Raw genomic sequence first — 23,979 nt, forward strand, 5'->3', positions numbered from 1 at the left:
CTTAGAAAAATTATCAGAAAGTATCTCTATGTTTAATGTAGTTATATAGATGGAGGTTGTGAGTATACAGAATCATCTTGGATAAAAGAAAGCTATTTCATTTCTTTATTTGTAATTTTTTTTTTTTTTTTTATGTATTCTTTTTTATATTTATACTTGTTATTTAATTGCCAAATTTATTTCAGGGTCTCAGAATAGCTCTGACAGATTTTGAAATAAAACCTTCTCATATAACAGAACTATCAAATGTTCTTTATATGACAGATAAGCTTGTTAAAGAAAAGACAAAAAAGGTAATTATTTTTTCTTTTATCAATAATTTCATTGAAGAATCTGCGTAAAAATATTTAAATTTTTATTAATTAAATTGTAATTTTTTTTTAATTTTTGCTGTGCCTTTATTACAGGTATTGCTGTTGCATTTGCATTAAAATACAACAGCATTAACAGAATTATTTAAATACAACAGTTGTATTTAAATATTAAAATTTTTATTAATTAAATTGTAAATTTTAAAACTTTTTGGCTGTGCCTTTTAATGTAGGTATTGCTGTTGTATTTAAATGCATTTGCAACTTCATATATGTATCCTCATTTGCAAGGGATAATGCCAGATTTAAATTCATATTTTCCTCGAACTGAGTTACTGTAGATAATCTAAGGAGGGTCTCCAGCCTTTTCATGTGAAGAGCATGCAATAATTTTGTATGCAACTGTTGAGCCAAAATTCTGTGCATCTTCTGTAAAAAGTGTGATGAAAACAATACAATAACAACAAAAAATATTATAAAATTGGATATCATCAGTTTACCAGTTTATTTAAAGCAATCCAAGATACATGAAACTTTCAAAAATTATGGAAATTCCAAAATGGATATTGATGGTCAGTTGTTTCAATGAATGGTACAAAGTTAATTTTTATGATTCAGTATTACTTTGCAGCAAATACTTATAGAATAGTTGTTGATGCATTTAAAGAGATTCCCAATATTTATGAAACCTAATAAGATATTGATTTTCCGCTTTAACCCGATGGACAACCCATGTCTAGGTGGGTATGCTTCATCTATGAAAAGGCTAGATTTTTACATAGAAATAAAAACTTATATACTTGTATGTTTAATAATAAAATTCAAAAACAAAATGATAATACACAAAATGCAAATATTTTGTATTGTTATATGTAATGTAATATGAATTTGTAAGCCAAAATCATATTATTTATGTGTATTTTATAAAATTAAATTAAAAACAATTCTGGAATTTTCAGTTGTCTTTTCACTGTGTATATTTTTATACAAAATTAAAATTTTGTCAGTGGATATTTGCATATATTTAATGGAACCCACATTTTGCGCAATTTTGTTGAATCCATAGTTTGAAAACCATTGCTTCAACATATTCATACTTCCAGTGTGTGCTAGCCTGATTTTATCTAGGTCTTCTCATTCTTCCATAAGATGTAGAATGTCTTTGACAATAATTTGATTTATTTTATTGCTAGACCAAATTCTGAGATTCTATACTTTACATATGGTTTCAAACAGCACTAACATTAAGACACAATAACACGCCGAACAAATACTAATTCAGAAATCAAACAACAAAAATCAGTGTAATGTTTTCAAAATTTCACAGGACTAGTTTCGATGGTTTTACCAAACCACCATCCTCAGCTGCAAAACCTCAAATGAACAAGATAAGAAATAATGATTAGATAAGATAAGAAAGCCTGGACCAGAATAAGCAAGTGGCGCCATCTGTTGATGAAACCAGAACTAAAACATAATTTCTTTAAAGGCTGAATTAGGATCGTTAACTAGAACAGAAAGATTTTTTTGAATGTGAAATGCCTCTACTCTCTTTTGAATGTGAAAATCCAGTTCTCCAATGCAAGATATTTTTTGAATAGTTTTGGCAGCAGAAAAAAGTGTGATTTTCGGACCAACAATGTTGATCAACAGAAGACTTCTGTGTTTCCTTTTTTCTAACATATGCCTCATGTTCCTTGATGCGAAATTTTAAGGCTCTCTTAGTTTGGCAATGTAAATTAAACCACACTGACAAGGAAACCTATAAATACCCCAGGAATTCATATCTGGAATGGGGTCTTTGAGTATGGAACTTGGAATTTTATTGATGGGAGAATAAACAACCCGAAAGTTAAATTTCTGCAAAATATGTGCAACTTTATAGCTAATTGATGGAAAGAAGGGAATGACAACAGAATTTTTATAATCTCTTAAAACAAGAGTGTGCCTTTTAGTGTGTTGAGACGAGAATTTTTAACTGCTTGATTAATAATGTTGGGTAAAAAACCCCTGTCTATAGCTAAAGTTATTAAAGAAATATCTGCCAAAGTTATTAAAAAAAATCTTCCATTGGAGAACTGGATTTTCTAAAGGTATTTCACATTCAAAAAAATATTTCTGTTCTAGTTAACGATCCTAATTCCAATCCCTCTTTGCCTTCGGCCTTTAAAGAAACTATGTTTTAGTTTTGGTTTCATCTACAGATGACGCCACTTGCTTATTCTTGTCGAGGCTTTTTTAGCTTATCTAATCATTATTTCTTATCTTGTTCATTTGCGGTTTTGCAGCTGAGGATGGTGGTTTGGTAAAACCATTGAAACAAGTCCTGAGAAATTTTGAAAATATAACGCTGATTTTTTGTTGTTTGACTTCTGAATTAGTATTTGTTCGGCGTGTTATTGTGTCTTAATTATAGAAGCCCCAAACAGGCTTATTTTGTGCTTTCTTTTTTCCACATGGTTTTTGTCGTGTTGCGTTTGTATGTGTTTTGGAGCCAAAAATGGCTTATTTTTTGCTTCCTTTTTTGCACGTGGTGTGGCCGCCATTTTGTGATTGCATGGTTTTCGGTAAGTACTCCCCCCCTCCAATTTTGAAGTTTTGTTTATGTTTTGCATATTTGGATATTGTGCTTTGCTTGTCTGATTTCATACATTTTGTTTACGAACGTTTTGGTTTCTATTCGTTTCTGTGAAAGATTTTTTTGCTGTTTTGTGTGTGCTTTATTATTGCTTAGTTAAATTAGTTTGATTTTCTGCATTGTTTATCATGCCTTCATCCATTAATCATTTCACTAAATTACGCCTGAAACAGCAAAAATTCCTGAATCATCTTGATTTTTTACTTAAATGTAAAAAACTGATCCCCAATTTTATTCAAAGCAAATCTAATGAAAAACCTTCCCGTCGCGTTTCAAGAATTCTGTTAAATTGCAAGCTTGCCTTACTTCGGTCCATCATAAGGGATACACGTCAACAATTGTCCAAAATTGAACATGAAATCTATAAACTTCATCAGGAACTCGCTAATTCATATCCAAAATTCACTGCCCTTGAACGAAAGTCTTGGTCTAGAATGGAGAATGCAGTTAACCGTCATAAAAACACACTTGCAGTTAAATTCGAAAAACTTCTTTTACAGTCTTCCAGTTCAAGTAGTTAAAAAAATCTTCCCATTATAAACATCAAGCCAATAATTAAGACACAATAACACGCCGAACAAATACTAATTCAGAAGTCAAACAACAAAAATCAGCGTTAATTTACAAAATTTTCACAGGACTAGTTTCGATGGTTTTACCGAACCATCATCTTCAGCTGCAAAACCGCAAATGAACAAGATAGGAAATAATGTTTAGATAAGATAAGAAAGCCAGGACAAGAATAAGCAAGTATCGCCATCTGTTGGCGAAACCAGAACTAAAACATAATTTCTCTAAAAGCCGAAGGCAAATTTGGATTGGAATTAGGATCGTTAACTAGAACAGAAAGATTTTTATGAATGTGAAATGCCTCTAGAAAATCCAGTTCTCCAATGGAAGATGTTTTTTGAATAATTTTGGCAGCAGAAAAATTGAAAGTGTGATTTTCGGACCAACAATGTTGAGCAACAGAAGACTTCTGTGTTTCCTTTTTTCTAACATATGCCTCATGTTCTTTGACGCGAAATTTTAAGGCTCTCTTAGTTTGGCCAATGTAAATTAAACCACACTGGCAAGGAATCCTATAAATACCCCAGGAATTCATATCCGGAATGGGGTCCTTGAGTATAGAAGTTGGAATTTTATTGATGGGAGAGTAAACAACCCGAAAGTTAAATTTCTGCAAAATATGTGCAACTTTATAGCTAATTGATGGAAAGAAGGGAATGACAACAGAACTTTTATAATTTCCTAAAATAAGGGTGTGGCATTTTGTGTGTTCAGATGAGAATTTTTTAACTGCTTGATTAATAATGTTGGGTGAAAAGCCCCTGTCAATAGCTATTGCTTTTAAATAATTTAGTTCTTCATCAAGGGCTAGTTTGGAGGAGCAAACTTGAAGAGCACGGAAAACATAGGAATAAAATGAAGCTAACTTTTGTTTAGTCGGATGACATGATTTAAAGTGTGGTGGAAGGCAAACCGATGAAGGTTTACGGTAAACTGTAGTAATGAAGTTGGATGTGTTACGTGTGACCAGAATGTCGAGAAACGGAAGAGAATTGCAAGTCTCAAGTTCAAAAGTGAACTGAATAGCAGGATCAATAGAATTCATTGTTGAAAGAACTCTATTTAAATCATCTTTATTACCTTCAAACAGGGTAAAAGTATCGTCTACGTAGCGGAACCATGCCGGGAAGTTTAAAGTTTCAAACAATTTTGATTCATAATAATGCATGTAGATATCAGCCAGGATGGGACTGAGGGGGCTTCCCATGGCTAATCCCTCAGTTTGCTTGTAATATTTATTTTGGAAAACAAAATGTGTTTGTTTCAAACAGAGTTGAGTGAGAGAAATTAGCTCATCAATTTCGATGCAAGAGAAATGAAATTTGCGAAGTCTGGTTTCTAGACATCTTAATGCACCCTCCACTGGGACATTGGTGAATAATGATTTTACATCAAAAGGAACCATGAGTAAATTACGAGGAGAAATGTTTTTAACCTTTTTTACAAACTCTATTGAATTTTTTATGGTGTAAATGTTATTGTCTAATAGAGTGGAAAATCTAGAAACTAAATATTTAGCTAATGGATACGAGGCAGTACCTAAATTTGATACAATAGGGCGGAAAGGAATACCACTTTTATGAATTTTGGGAAGAGCATATAATCTGGCACAATTCGCAACAGATGGGATAAGCGAATGTTTTAAGTTGCTTGAAATGATTTGCGAAGATTTGATCGCAGTTTTTATTTTGGATAAGTCCGAAGGTGAAGGATCTTTAGGGATCGGATTATATGGTCCTTCGTTTAAGAGTTTAGTGACACCATCGATGTAAGTGTTCTTATCCATGACGACTATCTGGCCACCTTTGTCGGCCTTTGAAATGACAATATCCGGGTTAGAATGAATCTCGCGCATTGTAGCTCTTTCTCTCGCAGTTAGATTTGGTTTCAAAGGTTTATTATTGAATTTCACATTATGAGCGATAAGATGCCTAATCATTTCTTTCTGTGAATCTGAAACTTTACTGAACTTGAAAGCTTTTTCGATAGGAGCCAAAATCTTTGGAATCGAGGGTTTACAGGTTTGTGAGAAGTTAAAATTATATTTTAGAATTCTCTCTTGTTCTTCTGAAAGACTAACATCAGAAATATTAACTATTGGCTTGATGTTTACAATGGGAAGATTTTTTGAACTACTTGAACTGGAAGACTGTAAAAGAAGTTTTTCGAATTTAACTGCAAGGGTGTTTTTATGACGGTTAACTGCATTCTCCGTTCTAGACCAAGACTTTTGTTCAAGGGCAGTGAATTTTGGATATGTTTTAGCGAGTTCCAGATGAAGCTTATAGAGTTCATGTTCAATTTTGGACAATTGTTGACGTGTATCCCTTATCATGGACCGAAGTAAGGCAAGTTTGCAATTTAACAGAATTCTTGAAACGCGACTCGAAGGTTTTTGATTAGATTTGATTTGAATAAAATTGGGGATCAATTTTTTACATTTACATTTAAGTAAAAAGTCAAGATGATTCAGGAATTTTTGCCGTTTCAGGCGTAATTTAGTGAAACGATTAACGGATAAACAATGCAGAAAATCAAACTAAATTAACTGAGCAATAATAAAGTACACACAAAATAGCAGAAAAATCCCTCACTGAAATGAATAGAAAACAAAATGTTGTAAGCAAAATGCATGAAATCAGACAAGCAAAGCACAATATCCAAATGTACAAAACATAAACATAACTTGAAAATTGCAAAAATGTACTCACCGAAACTCCTACAATCACAAAATGGCAGCCACACCACGTGCAAAAAAGAAAGCAAAATGTAAGCCTGTTTGGGGCTTCTATAATTAAGACACAATAACACGCCGATCAAATACTAATTCAGAAGTCAAACAACAAAAATCAGCGTTAATTTACAAAATTTTCACAGGACTAGTTTCGATGGTTTTACCGAACCATCATCTTCAGCTGCAAAACCGCAAATGAACAAGATAGGAAATAATGTTTAGATAAGATAAGAAAGCCAGGACAAGAATAAGCAAGTGGCGCCATCTGTTGGCGAAACCAGAACTAAAACATAATTTCTCTAAAAGCCGAAGGCAAATTTGGATTGGAATTAGGATCGTTAACTAGAACAGAAAGATTTTTATGAATGTGAAATGCCTCTAGAAAATCCACTTCTCCAATGGAAGATGTTTTTTGAATAATTTTGGCAGCAGAAAAATTGAAAGTGTGATTTTCGGACCAACAATGTTGAGCAACAGAAGACTTCTGTGTTTCCTTTTTTCTAACATATGCCTCATGTTCTTTGACGCGAAATTTTAAGGCTCTCTTAGTTTGGCCAATGTAAATTAAACCACACTGGCAAGGAATCCTATAAATACCCCAGGAATTCATATCCGGAATGGGGTCCTTGAGTATAGAAGTTGGAATTTTATTGATGGGAGAGTAAACAACCCGAAAGTTAAATTTCTGCAAAATATGTGCAACTTTATAGCTAATTCATGGAAAGAAGGGAATGACAACAGAATTTTTATAATCTCCTAAAATAAGAGTGTGGCTTTTAGTGTGTTGAGATGAGAATTTTTTAACTGCTTGATTAATAATGTTGGGTGAAAAGCCCCTGTCAATAGCTATTGCTTTTAAATAATTTAGTTCTTCATCAAGGGCTAGTTTGGAGGAGCAAACTTGAAGAGCACGGAAAACATAGGAATAAAATGAAGCTAACTTTTGTTTAGTCGGATGACATGATTTAAAGTGTGGTGGAAGGCAAACCGATGAAGGTTTACGGTAAACTGTAGTAATGAAGTTGGATGTGTTACGTGTGACCAGAATGTCGAGAAACGGAAGAGAATTGCAAGTCTCAAGTTCAAAAGTGAACTGAATAGCAGGATCAATAGAATTCATTGTTGAAAGAACTCTATTTAAATCATCTTTATTACCTTCAAACAGGGTAAAAATATCGTCTACGTAGCGGAACCATGCCGGGAAGTTTAAAGTTTCAAACAATTTTGATTCATAATAATGCATGTAGATATCAGCCAGGATGGGACTGAGGGGGCTTCCCATGGCTAATCCCTCAGTTTGCTTGTAATATTTATTTTGGAAAACAAAATGTGTTTGTTTCAAACAGAGTGAGAGAAATTAGCTCATCAATTTCGATGCAAGAGAAATGAAATTCGCGAAGTCTGGTTTCTAGACATCTTAATGCACCCTCCACTGGGACATTGGTGAATGATGATTTTACATCAAAAGAAACCATGAGTAAATTACGAGGAGAAATGTTTTTAACCTTTTTTACAAACTCTATTGAATTTTTTATGGTGTAAATGTTATTGTCTAATAGAGTGGAAAATCTAGAAACTAAATATTTAGCTAATGGATACGAGGCAGTACCTAAATTTGATACAATAGGGCGGAAAGGAATACCACTTTTATGAATTTTGGGAAGAGCATATAATCTGGCACAATTCGCAACAGATGGGATAAGCGAATGTTTTAAGTTGCTTGAAATGATTTGCGAAGATTTGATCGCAGTTTTTATTTTGGATAAGTCCGAAGGTGAAGGATCTTTAGGGATCGGATTATATGGTCCTTCGTTTAAGAGTTTAGTGACACCATCGATGTAAGTGTTCTTATCCATGACGACTATCTGGCCACCTTTGTCGGCCTTTGAAATGACAATATCCGGGTTAGAATGAATCTCGCGCATTGTAGCTCTTTCTCTCGCAGTTAGATTTGGTTTCAAAGGTTTATTATTGAATTTCACATTATGAGCGATAAGATGCCTAATCATTTCTTTCTGTGAATCTGAAACTTTACTGAACTTGAAAGCTTTTTCGATAGGAGCCAAAATCTTTGGAATTGAGGGTTTACAGGTTAGTGAGAAGTTAAAATTATATTTTAGAATTCTCTCTTGTTCTTTGGAAAGACTAACATTAGAAATATTAACTATTGGCTTGATGTTTACAATGGGAAGATTTTTTGAACTACTTGAACTGGAAGACTGTAAAAGAAGTTTTTCGAATTTAACTGCAAGGGTGTTTTTATGACGGTTAACTGCATTCTCCGTTCTAGACCAAGACTTTTGTTCAAGGGCAGTGAATTTTGGATATGTTTTAGCGAGTTCCAGATGAAGCTTATAGAGTTCACTCTCCCATCAATAAAATTCCATCAATAAAATAACTCTCCCATCAATAAAATTGTTTACTCTCCCATCAATAAAATTCCAACTTCTATACTCAAGGACCCCATTCCGGATATGAATTCCTGGGGTATTTATAGGATTCCTTGCCAGTGCGGTTTAATTTACATTGGCCAAACTAATAGAGCCTTAAAATTTCGCGTCAAAGAACATGAGGCATATGTTAGAAAAAAGGAAACACAGAAGTCTTCTGTTGCTCAACATTGTTGGTCCGAAAACCACACTTTCAATTTTTCTGCTGCCAAAATTATTCAAAAAACATCTTCCATTGGAGAAGTGGATTTTCTAGAGGCATTTCACATTCATAAAAATCTTTCTGTTCTAGTTAACGATCCTAATTCCAATACAAATTTGCCTTCGGCCTTTAAAGAAACTATGTTTTAGTTTTGGTTTCATCTACAGATGACGCCACTTGCTTATTCTTGTCGAGGCTTTTTTAGCTTATCTAATCATTATTTCTTATCTTGTTCATTTGCGGTTTTGCAGCTGAGGATGGTGGTTTGGTAAAACCATTGAAACTAGTCCTGAGAAATTTGGAAAATATAACGCTGATTTTTTGTTGTTTGACTTCTGAATTAGTATTTGTTCGGCGTGTTATTGTGTCTTAATTATAGAAGCCCCAAACAGGCTTATTTTGTGCTTTCTTTTTTCCACATGGTTTTTGTCGTGTTGCGTTTGTATGTGTTTTGGAGCCAAAAATGGCTTATTTTTTGCTTCCTTTTTTGCACGTGGTGTGGCCGCCATTTTGTGATTGCATGGTTTTCGGTAAGTACTCCCCCCCCCCAATTTTGAAGTTTTGTTTATGTTTTGCATATTTGGATATTGTGCTTTGCTTGTCTGATTTCATACATTTTGTTTACGAACGTTTTGGTTTCTATTCGTTTCTGTGAAAGATTTTTTTGCTGTTTTGTGTGTGCTTTATTATTGCTTAGTTAAATTAGTTTGATTTTCTGCATTGTTTATCATGCCTTCATCCATTAATCATTTCTCTAAATTACGCCTGAAACAGCAAAAATTCCTGAATCATCTTGATTTTTTACTTAAATGTAAAAAACTGATCCCCAATTTTATTCAAATCAAATCTAATGAAAAACCTTTCCGTCGCGTTTCAAGAATTCTGTTAAATTGCAAGCTTGCCTTACTTCGGTCCATCATAAGGGATACACGTCAACAATTGTCCAAAATTGAACATGAAATCTATAAACTTCATCAGGAACTCGCTAATTCATATCCAAAATTCACTGCCCTTGAACGAAAGTCTTGGTCTAGAATGGAGAATGCAGTGAACCGTCATAAAAACACACTTGCAGTTAAATTCGAAAAACTTCTTTTACAGTCTTCCAGTTCAAGTAGTTAAAAAAATCTTCCCATTATAAACATCAAGCCAATAATTAAGACACAATAACACGCCGAACAAATACTAATTCAGAAGTCAAACAACAAAAATCAGCGTTAATTTACAAAATTTTCACAGGACTAGTTTCGATGGTTTTACCGAACCATCATCTTCAGCTGCAAAACCGCAAATGAACAAGATAGGAAATAATGTTTAGATAAGATAAGAAAGCCAGGACAAGAATAAGCAAGTGGCGCCATCTGTTGGCGAAACCAGAACTAAAACATAATTTCTCTCAAAGCCGAAGGCAAATTTGGATTGGAATTAGGATCGTTAACTAGAACAGAAAGATTTTTATGAATGTGAAATGCCTCTAGAAAATCCACTTCTCCAATGGAAGATGTTTTTTGAATAATTTTGGCAGCAGAAAAATTGAAAGTGTGATTTTCGGACCAACAATGTTGAGCAACAGAAGACTTCTGTGTTTCCTCTTTTCTAACATATGCCTCATGTTCTTTGACGCGAAATTTTAAGGCTCTCTTAGTTTGGCCAATGTAAATTAAACCGCACTGGCAAGGAATCCTATAAATACCCCAGGAATTCATATCCGGAATGGGGTCCTTGAGTATAGAAGTTGGAATTTTATTGATGGGAGAGTAAACAACCCGAAAGTTAAATTTCTGCAAAATATGTGCAACTTTATAGCTAATTGATGGAAAGAAGGGAATGACAACAGAATTTTTATAATCTCCTAAAATAAGAGTGCGGCTTTTAGTGTGTTGAGATGAGAATTTTTTAACTGCTTGATTAATAATGTTGGGTGAATAGCCCCTGTCAATAGCTATTGCTTTTAAATAATTTAGTTCTTCATCAAGGGCTAGTTTGGAGGAGCAAACTTGAAGAGCACGGAAAACATAGGAATAAAATGAAGCTAACTTTTGTTTAGTCGGATGACATGATTTAAAGTGTGGTGGAAGGCAAACCGATGAAGGTTTACGGTAAACTGTAGTAATGAAGTTGGATGTGTTACGTGTGACCAGAATGTCGAGAAACGGAAGAGAATTGCAAGTCTCAAGTTCAAAAGGGAACTGAATAGCAGGATCAATAGAATTCATTGTTGAAAGAACTCTATTTAAATCATCTTTATTACCTTCAAACAGGGTAAAAGTATCGTCTACGTAGCGGAACCATGCCGGGAAGTTTAAAGTTTCAAACAATTTTGATTCATAATAATGCATGTAGATATCAGCCAGGATGGGACTGAGGGGGCTTCCCATGGCTAATCCCTCAGTTTGCTTGTAATATTTATTTTGGAAAACAAAATGTGTTTGTTTCAAACAGAGTTGAGTGAGAGAAATTAGCTCATCAATTTCGATGCAAGAGAAATGAAATTTGCGAAGTCTGGTTTCTAGACATCTTAATGCACCCTCCACTGGGACATTGGTGAATAATGATTTTACATCAAAAGGAACCATGAGTAAATTATGAGAAGAAATGTTTTTAACCTTTTTTACAAACTCTATTGAATTTTTTATGGTGTAAATGTTATTGTCTAATAGAGTGGAAAATCTAGAAACTAAATATTTAGCTAATGGATACGAGGCAGTACCTAAATTTGATACAATAGGGCGGAAAGGAATACCACTTTTATGAATTTTGGGAAGAGCATATAATCTGGCACAATTCGCAACAGATGGGATAAGCGAATGTTTTAAGTTGCTTGAAATGATTTGCGAAGATTTGATCGCAGTTTTTATTTTGGATAAGTCCGAAGGTGAAGGATCTTTAGGGATCGGATTATATGGTCCTTCGTTTAAGAGTTTAGTGACACCATCGATGTAAGTGTTCTTATCCATGACGACTATCTGGCCACCTTTGTCGGCCTTTGAAATGACAATATCCGGGTTAGAATGAATCTCGCGCATTGTAGCTCTTTCTCTCGCAGTTAGATTTGGTTTCAAAGGTTTATTATTGAATTTCACATTATGAGCGATAAGATGCCTAATCATTTCTTTCTGTGAATCTGAAACTTTACTGAACTTGAAAGCTTTTTCGATAGGAGCCAAAATCTTTGGAATTGAGGGTTTACAGGTTAGTGAGAAGTTAAAATTATATTTTAGAATTCTCTCTTGTTCTTTGGAAAGACTAACATTAGAAATATTAACTATTGGCTTGATGTTTACAATGGGAAGATTTTTTGAACTACTTGAACTGGAAGACTGTAAAAGAAGTTTTTCGAATTTAACTGCAAGGGTGTTTTTATGACGGTTAACTGCATTCTCCGTTCTAGACCAAGACTTTTGTTCAAGGGCAGTGAATTTTGGATATGTTTTAGCGAGTTCCAGATGAAGCTTATAGAGTTCATGTTCAATTTTGGACAATTGTTGACGTGTATCCCTTATCATGGACCGAAGTAAGGCAAGTTTGCAATTTAACAGAATTCTTGAAACGCGACTCGAAGGTTTTTGATTAGATTTGATTTGAATAAAATTGGGGATCAATTTTTTACATTTACATTTAAGTAAAAAGTCAAGATGATTCAGGAATTTTTGCCGTTTCAGGCGTAATTTAGTGAAACGATTAACGGATAAACAATGCAGAAAATCAAACTAAATTAACTGAGCAATAATAAAGTACACACAAAATAGCAGAAAAATCCCTCACTGAAATGAATAGAAAACAAAATGTTGTAAGCAAAATGCATGAAATCAGACAAGCAAAGCACAATATCCAAATGTACAAAACATAAACATAACTTGAAAATTGCAAAAATGTACTCACCGAAACTCCTACAATCACAAAATGGCAGCCACACCACGTGCAAAAAAGAAAGCAAAATGTAAGCCTGTTTGGGGCTTCTATAATTAAGACACAATAACACGCCGATCAAATACTAATTCAGAAGTCAAACAACAAAAATCAGCGTTAATTTACAAAATTTTCACAGGACTAGTTTCGATGGTTTTACCGAACCATCATCTTCAGCTGCAAAACCGCAAATGAACAAGATAGGAAATAATGTTTAGATAAGATAAGAAAGCCAGGACAAGAATAAGCAAGTGGCGCCATCTGTTGGCGAAACCAGAACTAAAACATAATTTCTCTAAAAGCCGAAGGCAAATTTGGATTGGAATTAGGATCGTTAACTAGAACAGAAAGATTTTTATGAATGTGAAATGCCTCTAGAAAATCCACTTCTCCAATGGAAGATGTTTTTTGAATAATTTTGGCAGCAGAAAAATTGAAAGTGTGATTTTCGGACCAACAATGTTGAGCAACAGAAGACTTCTGTGTTTCCTTTTTTCTAACATATGCCTCATGTTCTTTGACGCGAAATTTTAAGGCTCTCTTAGTTTGGCCAATGTAAATTAAACCACACTGGCAAGGAATCCTATAAATACCCCAGGAATTCATATCCGGAATGGGGTCCTTGAGTATAGAAGTTGGAATTTTATTGATGGGAGAGTAAACAACCCGAAAGTTAAATTTCTGCAAAATATGTGCAACTTTATAGCTAATTGATGGAAAGAAGGGAATGACAACAGAATTTTTATAATCTCCTAAAATAAGAGTGTGGCTTTTAGTGTGTTGAGATGAGAATTTTTTAACTGCTTGATTAATAATGTTGGGTGAAAAGCCCCTGTCAATAGCTATTGCTTTTAAATAATTTAGTTCTTCATCAAGGGCTAGTTTGGAGGAGCAAACTTGAAGAGCACGGAAAACATAGGAATAAAATGAAGCTAACTTTTGTTTAGTCGGATGACATGATTTAAAGTGTGGTGGAAGGCAAACCGATGAAGGTTTACGGTAAACTGTAGTAATGAAGTTGGATGTGTTACGTGTGACCAGAATGTCGAGAAACGGAAGAGAATTGCAAGTCTCAAGTTCAAAAGTGAACTGAATAGCAGGATCAATAGAATTCATTGTTGAAAGAACTCTATTTAAATCATCTTTATTACCTTCAAACAGGGTAAAAATATCGTCTACGTAGCGGAACCATGCCGGGAAGTTTAAAGTTTCAAACAATTTTGATTCATAATAATGCATGTAGATATCAGCCAGGATGGGACTGAGGGGGCTTCCCATGGCTAATCCCTCAGTTTGCTTGTAATATTTATTTTGGAAAACAAAATGTGTTTGTTTCAAACAGAGTGAGAGAAATTAGCTCATCAATTTCGATGCAAGAGAAATGAAATTCGCGAAGTCTGGTTTCTAGACATCTTAATGCACCCTCCACTGGGACATTGGTGAATGATGATTTTACATCAAAAGAAACCATGAGTAAATTAGGAGGAGAAATGTTTTTAACCTTTTTTACAAACTCTATTGAATTTTTTATGGTGTAAATGTTATTGTCTAATAGAGTGGAAAATCTAGAAACTAAATATTTAGCTAATGGATACGAGGCAGTACCTAAATTTGATACAATAGGGCGGAAAGGAATACCACTTTTATGAATTTTGGGAAGAGCATATAATCTGGCACAATTCGCAACAGATGGGATAAGCGAATGTTTTAAGTTGCTTGAAATGATTTGCGAAGATTTGATCGCAGTTTTTATTTTGGATAAGTCCGAAGGTGAAGGATCTTTAGGGATCGGATTATATGGTCCTTCGTTTAAGAGTTTAGTGACACCATCGATGTAAGTGTTCTTATCCATGACGACTATCTGGCCACCTTTGTCGGCCTTTGAAATGACAATATCCGGGTTAGAATGAATCTCGCGCATTGTAGCTCTTTCTCTCGCAGTTAGATTTGGTTTCAAAGGTTTATTATTGAATTTCACATTATGAGCGATAAGATGCCTAATCATTTCTTTCTGTGAATCTGAAACTTTACTGAACTTGAAAGCTTTTTCGATAGGAGCCAAAATCTTTGGAATTGAGGGTTTACATGTTAGTGAGAAGTTAAAATTATATTTTAGAATTCTCTCTTGTTCTTTGGAAAGACTAACATTAGAAATATTAACTATTGGCTTGATGTTTACAATGGGAAGATTTTTTGAACTACTTGAACTGGAAGACTGTAAAAGAAGTTTTTCGAATTTAACTGCAAGGGTGTTTTTATGACGGTTAACTGCATTCTCCGTTCTAGACCAAGACTTTTGTTCAAGGGCAGTGAATTTTGGATATGTTTTAGCGAGTTCCAGATGAAGCTTATAGAGTTCACTCTCCCATCAATAAAATTCCATCAATAAAATAACTCTCCCATCAATAAAATTGTTTACTCTCCCATCAATAAAATTCCAACTTCTATACTCAAGGACCCCATTCCGGATATGAATTCCTGGGGTATTTATAGGATTCCTTGCCAGTGCGGTTTAATTTACATTGGCCAAACTAATAGAGCCTTAAAATTTCGCGTCAAAGAACATGAGGCATATGTTAGAAAAAAGGAAACACAGAAGTCTTCTGTTGCTCAACATTGTTGGTCCGAAAACCACACTTTCAATTTTTCTGCTGCCAAAATTATTCAAAAAACATCTTCCATTGGAGAAGTGGATTTTCTAGAGGCATTTCACATTCATAAAAATCTTTCTGTTCTAGTTAACGATCCTAATTCCAATACAAATTTGCCTTCGGCCTTTAAAGAAACTATGTTTTAGTTTTGGTTTCATCTACAGATGACGCCACTTGCTTATTCTTGTCGAGGCTTTTTTAGCTTATCTAATCATTATTTCTTATCTTGTTCATTTGCGGTTTTGCAGCTGAGGATGGTGGTTTGGTAAAACCATTGAAACTAGTCCTGAGAAATTTGGAAAATATAACGCTGATTTTTTGTTGTTTGACTTCTGAATTAGTATTTGTTCGGCGTGTTATTGTGTCTTAATTATAGAAGCCCCAAACAGGCTTATTTTGTGCTTTCTTTTTTCCACATGGTTTTTGTCGTGTTGCGTTTGTATGTGTTTTGGAGCCAAAAATGGCTTATTTTTTGCTTCCTTTTTTGCACGTGGTGTGGCCGCCATTTTGTGATTGCATGGTTTTCGGTAAGTACTCCCCCCCCCCAATTTTGAAGTTTTGTTTATGTTTTGCATATTTGGATATTGTGCTTTGCTTGTCTGATTTCATACATTTTGTTTACGAACGTTTTGGTTTCTATTCGTTTCTGTGAAAGATTTTTTTGCTGTTTTGTGTGTGCTTTATTATTGCTTAGTTAAATTAGTTTGATTTTCTGCATTGTTTATCATGCCTTCATCCATTAATCATTTCTCTAAATTACGCCTGAAACAGCAAAAATTCCTGAATCATCTTGATTTTTTACTTAAATGTAAAAAACTGATCCCCAATTTTATTCAAATCAAATCTAATGAAAAACCTTTCCGTCGCGTTTCAAGAATTCTGTTAAATTGCAAGCTTGCCTTACTTCGGTCCATCATAAGGGATACACGTCAACAATTGTCCAAAATTGAACATGAAATCTATAAACTTCATCAGGAACTCGCTAATTCATATCCAAAATTCACTGCCCTTGAACGAAAGTCTTGGTCTAGAATGGAGAATGCAGTGAACCGTCATAAAAACACACTTGCAGTTAAATTCGAAAAACTTCTTTTACAGTCTTCCAGTTCAAGTAGTTAAAAAAATCTTCCCATTATAAACATCAAGCCAATAATTAAGACACAATAACACGCCGAACAAATACTAATTCAGAAGTCAAACAACAAAAATCAGCGTTAATTTACAAAATTTTCACAGGACTAGTTTCGATGGTTTTACCGAACCATCATCTTCAGCTGCAAAACCGCAAATGAACAAGATAGGAAATAATGTTTAGATAAGATAAGAAAGCCAGGACAAGAATAAGCAAGTGGCGCCATCTGTTGGCGAAACCAGAACTAAAACATAATTTCTCTAAAAGCCGAAGGCAAATTTGGATTGGAATTAGGATCGTTAACTAGAACAGAAAGATTTTTATGAATGTGAAATGCCTCTAGAAAATCCACTTCTCCAATGGAAGATGTTTTTTGAATAATTTTGGCAGCAGAAAAATTGAAAGTGTGATTTTCGGACCAACAATGTTGAGCAACAGAAGACTTCTGTGTTTCCTTTTTTCTAACATATGCCTCATGTTCTTTGACGCGAAATTTTAAGGCTCTCTTAGTTTGGCCAATGTAAATTAAACCGCACTGGCAAGGAATCCTATAAATACCCCAGGAATTCATATCCGGAATGGGGTCCTTGAGTATAGAAGTTGGAATTTTATTGATGGGAGAGTAAACAACCCGAAAGTTAAATTTCTGCAAAATATGTGCAACTTTATAGCTAATTGATGGAAAGAAGGGAATGACAACAGAATTTTTATAATCTCCTAAAATAAGAGTGTGGCTTTTAGTGTGTTGAGATGAGAATTTTTTAACTGCTTCATTAATAATGTTGGGTGAAAAGCCCCTGTCAATAGCTATTGCTTTTAAATAATTTAGTTCTTCATCAAGGGCTAGTTTGGAGGAGCAAACTTGAAGAGCACGGAAAACATAGGAATAAAATGAAGCTAACTTTTGTTTAGTCGGATGACATGATTTAAAGTGTGGTGGAAGGCAAACCGATGAAGGTTTACGGTAAACTGTAGTAATGAAGTTGGATGTGTTACGTGTGACCAGAATGTCGAGAAACGGAAGAGAATTGCAAGTCTCAAGTTCAAAAGTGAACTGAATAGCAGGATCAATAGAATTCATTGTTGAAAGAACTCTATTTAAATCATCTTTATTACCTTCAAACAGGGTAAAAGTATCGTCTACGTAGCGGAACCATGCCGGGAAGTTTAAAGTTTCAAACAATTTTGATTCATAATAATGCATGTAGATATCAGCCAGGATGGGACTGAGGGGGCTTCCCATGGCTAATCCCTCAGTTTGCTTGTAATATTTATTTTGGAAAACAAAATGTGTTTGTTTCAAACAGAGTTGAGTGAGAGAAATTAGCTCATCAATTTCGATGCAAGAGAAATGAAATTTGCGAAGTCTGGTTTCTAGACATCTTAATGCACCCTCCACTGGGACATTGGTGAATAATGATTTTACATCAAAAGGAACCATGAGTAAATTATGAGGAGAAATGTTTTTAACCTTTTTTACAAACTCTATTGAATTTTTTATGGTGTAAATGTTATTGTCTAATAGAGTGGAAAATCTAGAAACTAAATATTTAGCTAATGGATACGAGGCAGTACCTAAATTTGATACAATAGGGCGGAAAGGAATACCACTTTTATGAATTTTGGGAAGAGCATATAATCTGGCACAATTCGCAACAGATGGGATAAGCGAATGTTTTAAGTTGCTTGAAATGATTTGCGAAGATTTGATCGCAGTTTTTATTTTGGATAAGTCCGAAGGTGAAGGATCTTTAGGGATCGGATTATATGGTCCTTCGTTTAAGAGTTTAGTGACACCATCGATGTAAGTGTTCTTATCCATGACGACTATCTGGCCACCTTTGTCGGCCTTTGAAATGACAATATCCGGGTTAGAATGAATCTCGCGCATTGTAGCTCTTTCTCTCGCAGTTAGATTTGGTTTCAAAGGTTTATTATTGAATTTCACATTATGAGCGATAAGATGCCTAATCATTTCTTTCTGTGAATCTGAAACTTTACTGAACTTGAAAGCTTTTTCGATAGGAGCCAAAATCTTTGGAATCGAGGGTTTACAGGTTTGTGAGAAGTTAAAATTATATTTTAGAATTCTCTCTTGTTCTTCTGAAAGACTAACATTAGAAATATTAACTATTGGCTTGATGTTTACAATGGGAAGATTTTTTGAACTACTTGAACTGGAAGACTGTAAAAGAAGTTTTTCGAATTTAACTGCAAGGGTGTTTTTATGACGGTTAACTGCATTCTCCGTTCTAGACCAAGACTTTTGTTCAAGGGCAGTGAATTTTGGATATGTTTTAGCGAGTTCCAGATGAAGCTTATAGAGTTCATGTTCAATTTTGGACAATTGTTGACGTGTATCCCTTATCATGGACCGAAGTAAGGCAAGTTTGCAATTTAACAGAATTCTTGAAACGCGACTCGAAGGTTTTTGATTAGATTTGATTTGAATAAAATTGGGGATCAATTTTTTACATTTACATTTAAGTAAAAAGTCAAGATGATTCAGGAATTTTTGCCGTTTCAGGCGTAATTTAGTGAAACGATTAACGGATAAACAATGCAGAAAATCAAACTAAATTAACTGAGCAATAATAAAGTACACACAAAATAGCAGAAAAATCCCTCACTGAAATGAATATGAAAACAAAATGTTGTAAGCAAAATGCATGAAATCAGACAAGCAAAGCACAATATCCAAATGTACAAAACATAAACATAACTTGAAAATTGCAAAAATGTACTCACCGAAACTCCTACAATCACAAAATGGCGGCCACACCACGTGCAAAAAAGAAAGCAAAATGTAAGCCTGTTTGGGGCTTCTATAATTAAGACACAATAACACGCCGAACAAATACTAATTCAGAAGTCAAACAACAAAAATCAGCGTTAATTTACAAAATTTTCACAGGACTAGTTTCGATGGTTTTACCGAACCATCATCTTCAGCTGCAAAACCGCAAATGAACAAGATAGGAAATAATGTTTAGATAAGATAAGAAAGCCAGGACAAGAATAAGCAAGTGGCGCCATCTGTTGGCGAAACCAGAACTAAAACATAATTTCTCTAAAAGCCGAAGGCAAATTTGGATTGGAATTAGGATCGTTAACTAGAACAGAAAGATTTTTATGAATGTGAAATGCCTCTAGAAAATCCACTTCTCCAATGGAAGATGTTTTTTGAATAATTTTGGCAGCAGAAAAATTGAAAGTGTGATTTTCGGACCAACAATGTTGAGCAACAGAAGACTTCTGTGTTTCCTTTTTTCTAACATATGCCTCATGTTCTTTGACGCGAAATTTTAAGGCTCTCTTAGTTTGGCCAATGTAAATTAAACCGCACTGGCAAGGAATCCTATAAATACCCCAGGAATTCATATCCGGAATGGGGTCCTTGAGTATAGAAGTTGGAATTTTATTGATGGGAGAGTAAACAACCCGAAAGTTAAATTTCTGCAAAATATGTGCAACTTTATAGCTAATTGATGGAAAGAAGGGAATGACAACAGAATTTTTATAATCTCCTAAAATAAGAGTGTGGCTTTTAGTGTGTTGAGATGAGAATTTTTTAACTGCTTGATTAATAATGTTGGGTGAAAAGCCGCTGTCAATAGCTATTGCTTTTAAATAATTTAGTTCTTCATCAAGGGCTAGTTTGGAGGAGCAAACTTGAACAGCACGGAAAACATAGGAATAAAATGAAGCTAACTTTTGTTTAGTCGGATGACATGATTTAAAGTGTGGTGGAAGGCAAACCAATGAAGGTTTACGGTAAACTGTAGTAATGAAGTTGGATGTGTTACGTGTGACCAGAATGTCGAGAAACGGAAGAGAATTGCAAGTCTCAAGTTCAAAAGTGAACTGAATAGCAGGATCAATAGAATTCATTGTTGAGAGAACTCTATTTAAATCATCTTTATTACCTTCATACAGGGTAAAAGTATCGTCTACGTAGCGGAACCATGGCGGGAAGTTTAAAGTTTCAAACAATTTTGATTCATAATAATGCATGTAGATATCAGCCAGGATGGGACTGAGGGGGCTTCCCATGGCTAATCCCTCAAATTGCTTGTAATATTTATTTTGGAAAACAAAATGTGTTTGTTTCAAACAGAGTGAGAGAAATTAGCTCATCAATTTCGATGCAAGAGAAATGAAATTCGCGAAGTCTGGTTTCTAGACATCTTAATGCACCCTCCACTGGGACATTGGTGAATAATGATTTTACATCAAAAGGAACCATGAGTAAATTACGAGGAGAAATGTTTTTAACCTTTTTTACAAACTCTATTGAATTTTTTATGGTGTAAATGTTATTGTCTAATAGAGTGGAAAATCTAGAAACTAAATATTTAGCTAATGGATACGAGGCAGTACCTAAATTTGATACAATAGGGCGGAAAGGAATACCACTTTTATGAATTTTGGGAAGAGCATATAATCTGGCACAATTCGCAACAGATGGGATAAGCGAATGTTTTAAGTTGCTTGAAATGATTTGCGAAGATTTGATCGCAGTTTTTATTTTGGATAAGTCCGAAGGTGAAGGATCTTTAGGGATCGGATTATATGGTCCTTCGTTTAAGAGTTTAGTGACACCATCGATGTAAGTGTTCTTATCCATGACGACTATCTGGCCACCTTTGTCGGCCTTTGAAATGACAATATCCGGGTTAGAATGAATCTCGCGCATTGTAGCTCTTTCTCTCGCAGTTAGATTTGGTTTCAAAGGTTTATTATTGACTTTCACATTATGAGCGATAAGATGCCTAATCATTTCTTTCTGTGAATCTGAAACTTTACTGAACTTGAAAGCTTTTTCGATAGGAGCCAAAATCTTTGGAATTGAGGGTTTACAGGTTAGTGAGAAGTTAAAATTATATTTTAGAATTCTCTCTTGTTCTTCTGAAAGACTAACATTAGAAATATTAACTATTGGCTTGATGTTTACAATGGGAAGATTTTTTGAACTACTTGAACTGGAAGACTGTGAAAGAAGTTTTTCGAATTTAACTGCAAGGGTGTTTTGATGACGGTTAACTGCATTCTCCGTTCTAGACCAAGACTTTTGTTCAAGTGCAGTGAATTTTGGATATGTTTTAGCGAGTTCCAGATGAAGCTTATAGAGTTCACTCTCCCATCAATAAAATAACTCTCCCATCAATAAAATTGTTTACTCTCCCATCAATAAAATTCGAACTTCTATACTCAAGGACCCCATTCCGGATATGAATTCCTGGGGTATTTATAGGATTCCTTGCCAGTGCGGTTTAATTTACATTGGCCAAACTAATAGAGCCTTAAAATTTCGCGTCAAAGAACATGAGGCATATGTTAGAAAAAAGGAAACACAGAAGTCTTCTGTTGCTCAACATTGTTGGTCCGAAAACCACACTTTCAATTTTTCTGCTGCCAAAATTATTCAAAAAACATCTTCCATTGGAGAACTGGATTTTCTAGAGGCATTTCACATTCATAAAAATCTTTCTGTTCTAGTTAACGATCCTAATTCCAATCCAAATTTGCCTTCGGCTTTTAGAGAAATTATGTTTTAGTTCTGGTTTCGCCAACAGATGGCGCCACTTGCTTATTCTTGTCCTGCTTTCTTATCTTATCTAAACATTATTTCCTATCTTGTTCATTTGCGGTTTTGCAGCTGAAGATGATGGTTCGGTAAAACCATCGAAACTAGTCCTGTGAAAATTTTGTAAATTAACGCTGATTTTTGTTGTTTGACTTCTGAATCAAGCCAATAGTTAATATTTCTAATGTTAGTCTTTCAGAAGAACAAGAGAGAATTCTAAAATAGAATTTTAACTTCTCACAAACCTGTAAACCCTCGATTCCAAAGATTTTCGCTCCTATCAAAAAAGCTTTCAAGTTCAGTAAAGTTTCAGATTCACAGAAAGAAATGAATAGGCATCTTATCGCTCATAATGTGAAATTCAATAATAAACCTTTGAAACAAAATCTAACTGTGAGAGAAAGAGCTACAATGCGCGAAATTCATTCTAACCCGGATATTATCGTTTCAAAGGCCAACAAAGGTGGCCAGATAGTCGTCATGGATAAGAACACTTTCATCGATGGTGTCACTAAACTCTTAAATGAAGGACCATATAATCCGATCCCTAAAGATCCTCAACCTTCGGACTTGTCAAAAATAAAAACTGCGATCAAATCTTCGCAAATCATTTCAAGCAACTTAAAACATTCGCTTGTCCCATCTGTTGCGAATTGTGCCAGATTATATGCTCTTCCCAAAATTCATAAAAGTGGTATTCCCTTCTGTCCTATTGTATTAAATTTAGGTACTGCCTCTTATTCATTAGCTAAATATTTAGTTTCTAGATTTTAAACTCTATAGCCCCGTTCACATGCAACGCTCCTTCGCACAGCTGCCGTTAGCAAGGGGAGAAAAAGGAGACATGAAAGAGTTTCGTCTTTAGGACCCGTTCAGAAGACCACCGCCTTCCTTCCCCTTTACACCTAAAGCCTCTCTGAACAATCACGTCTCCGAATTGGCAGATTTCTAATACTGTTTACACATTTTTAACGTGGTTTACTGTTGTTAATTTTGTAATCTGTACTTTCGCAACTGGTACCTGAACTTTCGTAATGGTTCCTGAAAAATATATGCTTTTTAATTATTATTATTATTTTATAAGCTGTTATTTAGTTCACTCTTGGTGCTTGTCGCTATGGTTAAAAGATGGTAATGGATTTTTAAACTGCTTCCCGATAAGATATAGAACTCAAACTTTGTACATACACTGCTTGTGGATGTGGTGACACGCTTTTGATTTTTAGAGGATTAGATTTTTTTTTTTCAAATTTAAAGTTGAAACGACTTTTTGCAGATATTAACAAATAAACTGAGGATCTCATAATATTATAGTTTGCACCATAACACACTGTGAAAGAAAAAAAAATTAAATGAAATTTTTAGCGTAATTTTTTTTTAAAAATATTTTGGGAGAATTTTTTGAAAATCGTTCATATTTTTAGACTTTTTGACGCCCATTAATTTTAAAATTTCATGTCTAAAAATATATCGGTTACAAACTTCCGACATTTTCACAGCTTATAAAACAAACTTTTCGCATTTAAAAAAAATGATAAAGGAAATTAATTGGATGATTTTGTACTTTTTTAAAAGATATGCAATGAAGCAGAATGGAAAATATTGGTTCTTCTTGGGCATCAATTCGAAACATCGGTTTCAAAGTAATAATTTCATTATACCACACTATTTTTATGACATTATTTACGCTATATAAGTTGTTATTGTTACCAGTTGTTAGTTCAGCGTGAGATTGGAGATATTTTTGAGTTATTTTTCTCTTAAGATTTGTTTTGCATTCCGTTGTGTTTAACGT

General features: G+C 34.3%; 1 protein-coding gene across 3 annotated transcripts in view; it reads left to right on the top strand.

The window, feature by feature from the left end:
* Nucleotides 1-23,979, top strand: part of Mybbp1A (MYB binding protein 1a) — a 148,763-nt gene that overhangs the window by 119,419 nt on the left and 5,365 nt on the right. For all 3 annotated transcript variants that reach the window (XM_085822006.1, XM_085822008.1, XM_085822007.1), the window contains one exon: nt 186-293. In XM_085822006.1, the coding sequence (XP_085678132.1) occupies nt 186-293 (108 nt within the window). The remainder of the gene's footprint in view (nt 1-185; nt 294-23,979) is intronic.

The sequence above is a fragment of the Stegodyphus dumicola genome, chromosome 8, assembly GCF_044657685.1.
Source record: "Stegodyphus dumicola isolate Sdum_Otavi_A_Nest chromosome 8, ASM4465768v1".
Taxonomy (NCBI): domain Eukaryota; kingdom Metazoa; phylum Arthropoda; class Arachnida; order Araneae; family Eresidae; genus Stegodyphus; species Stegodyphus dumicola.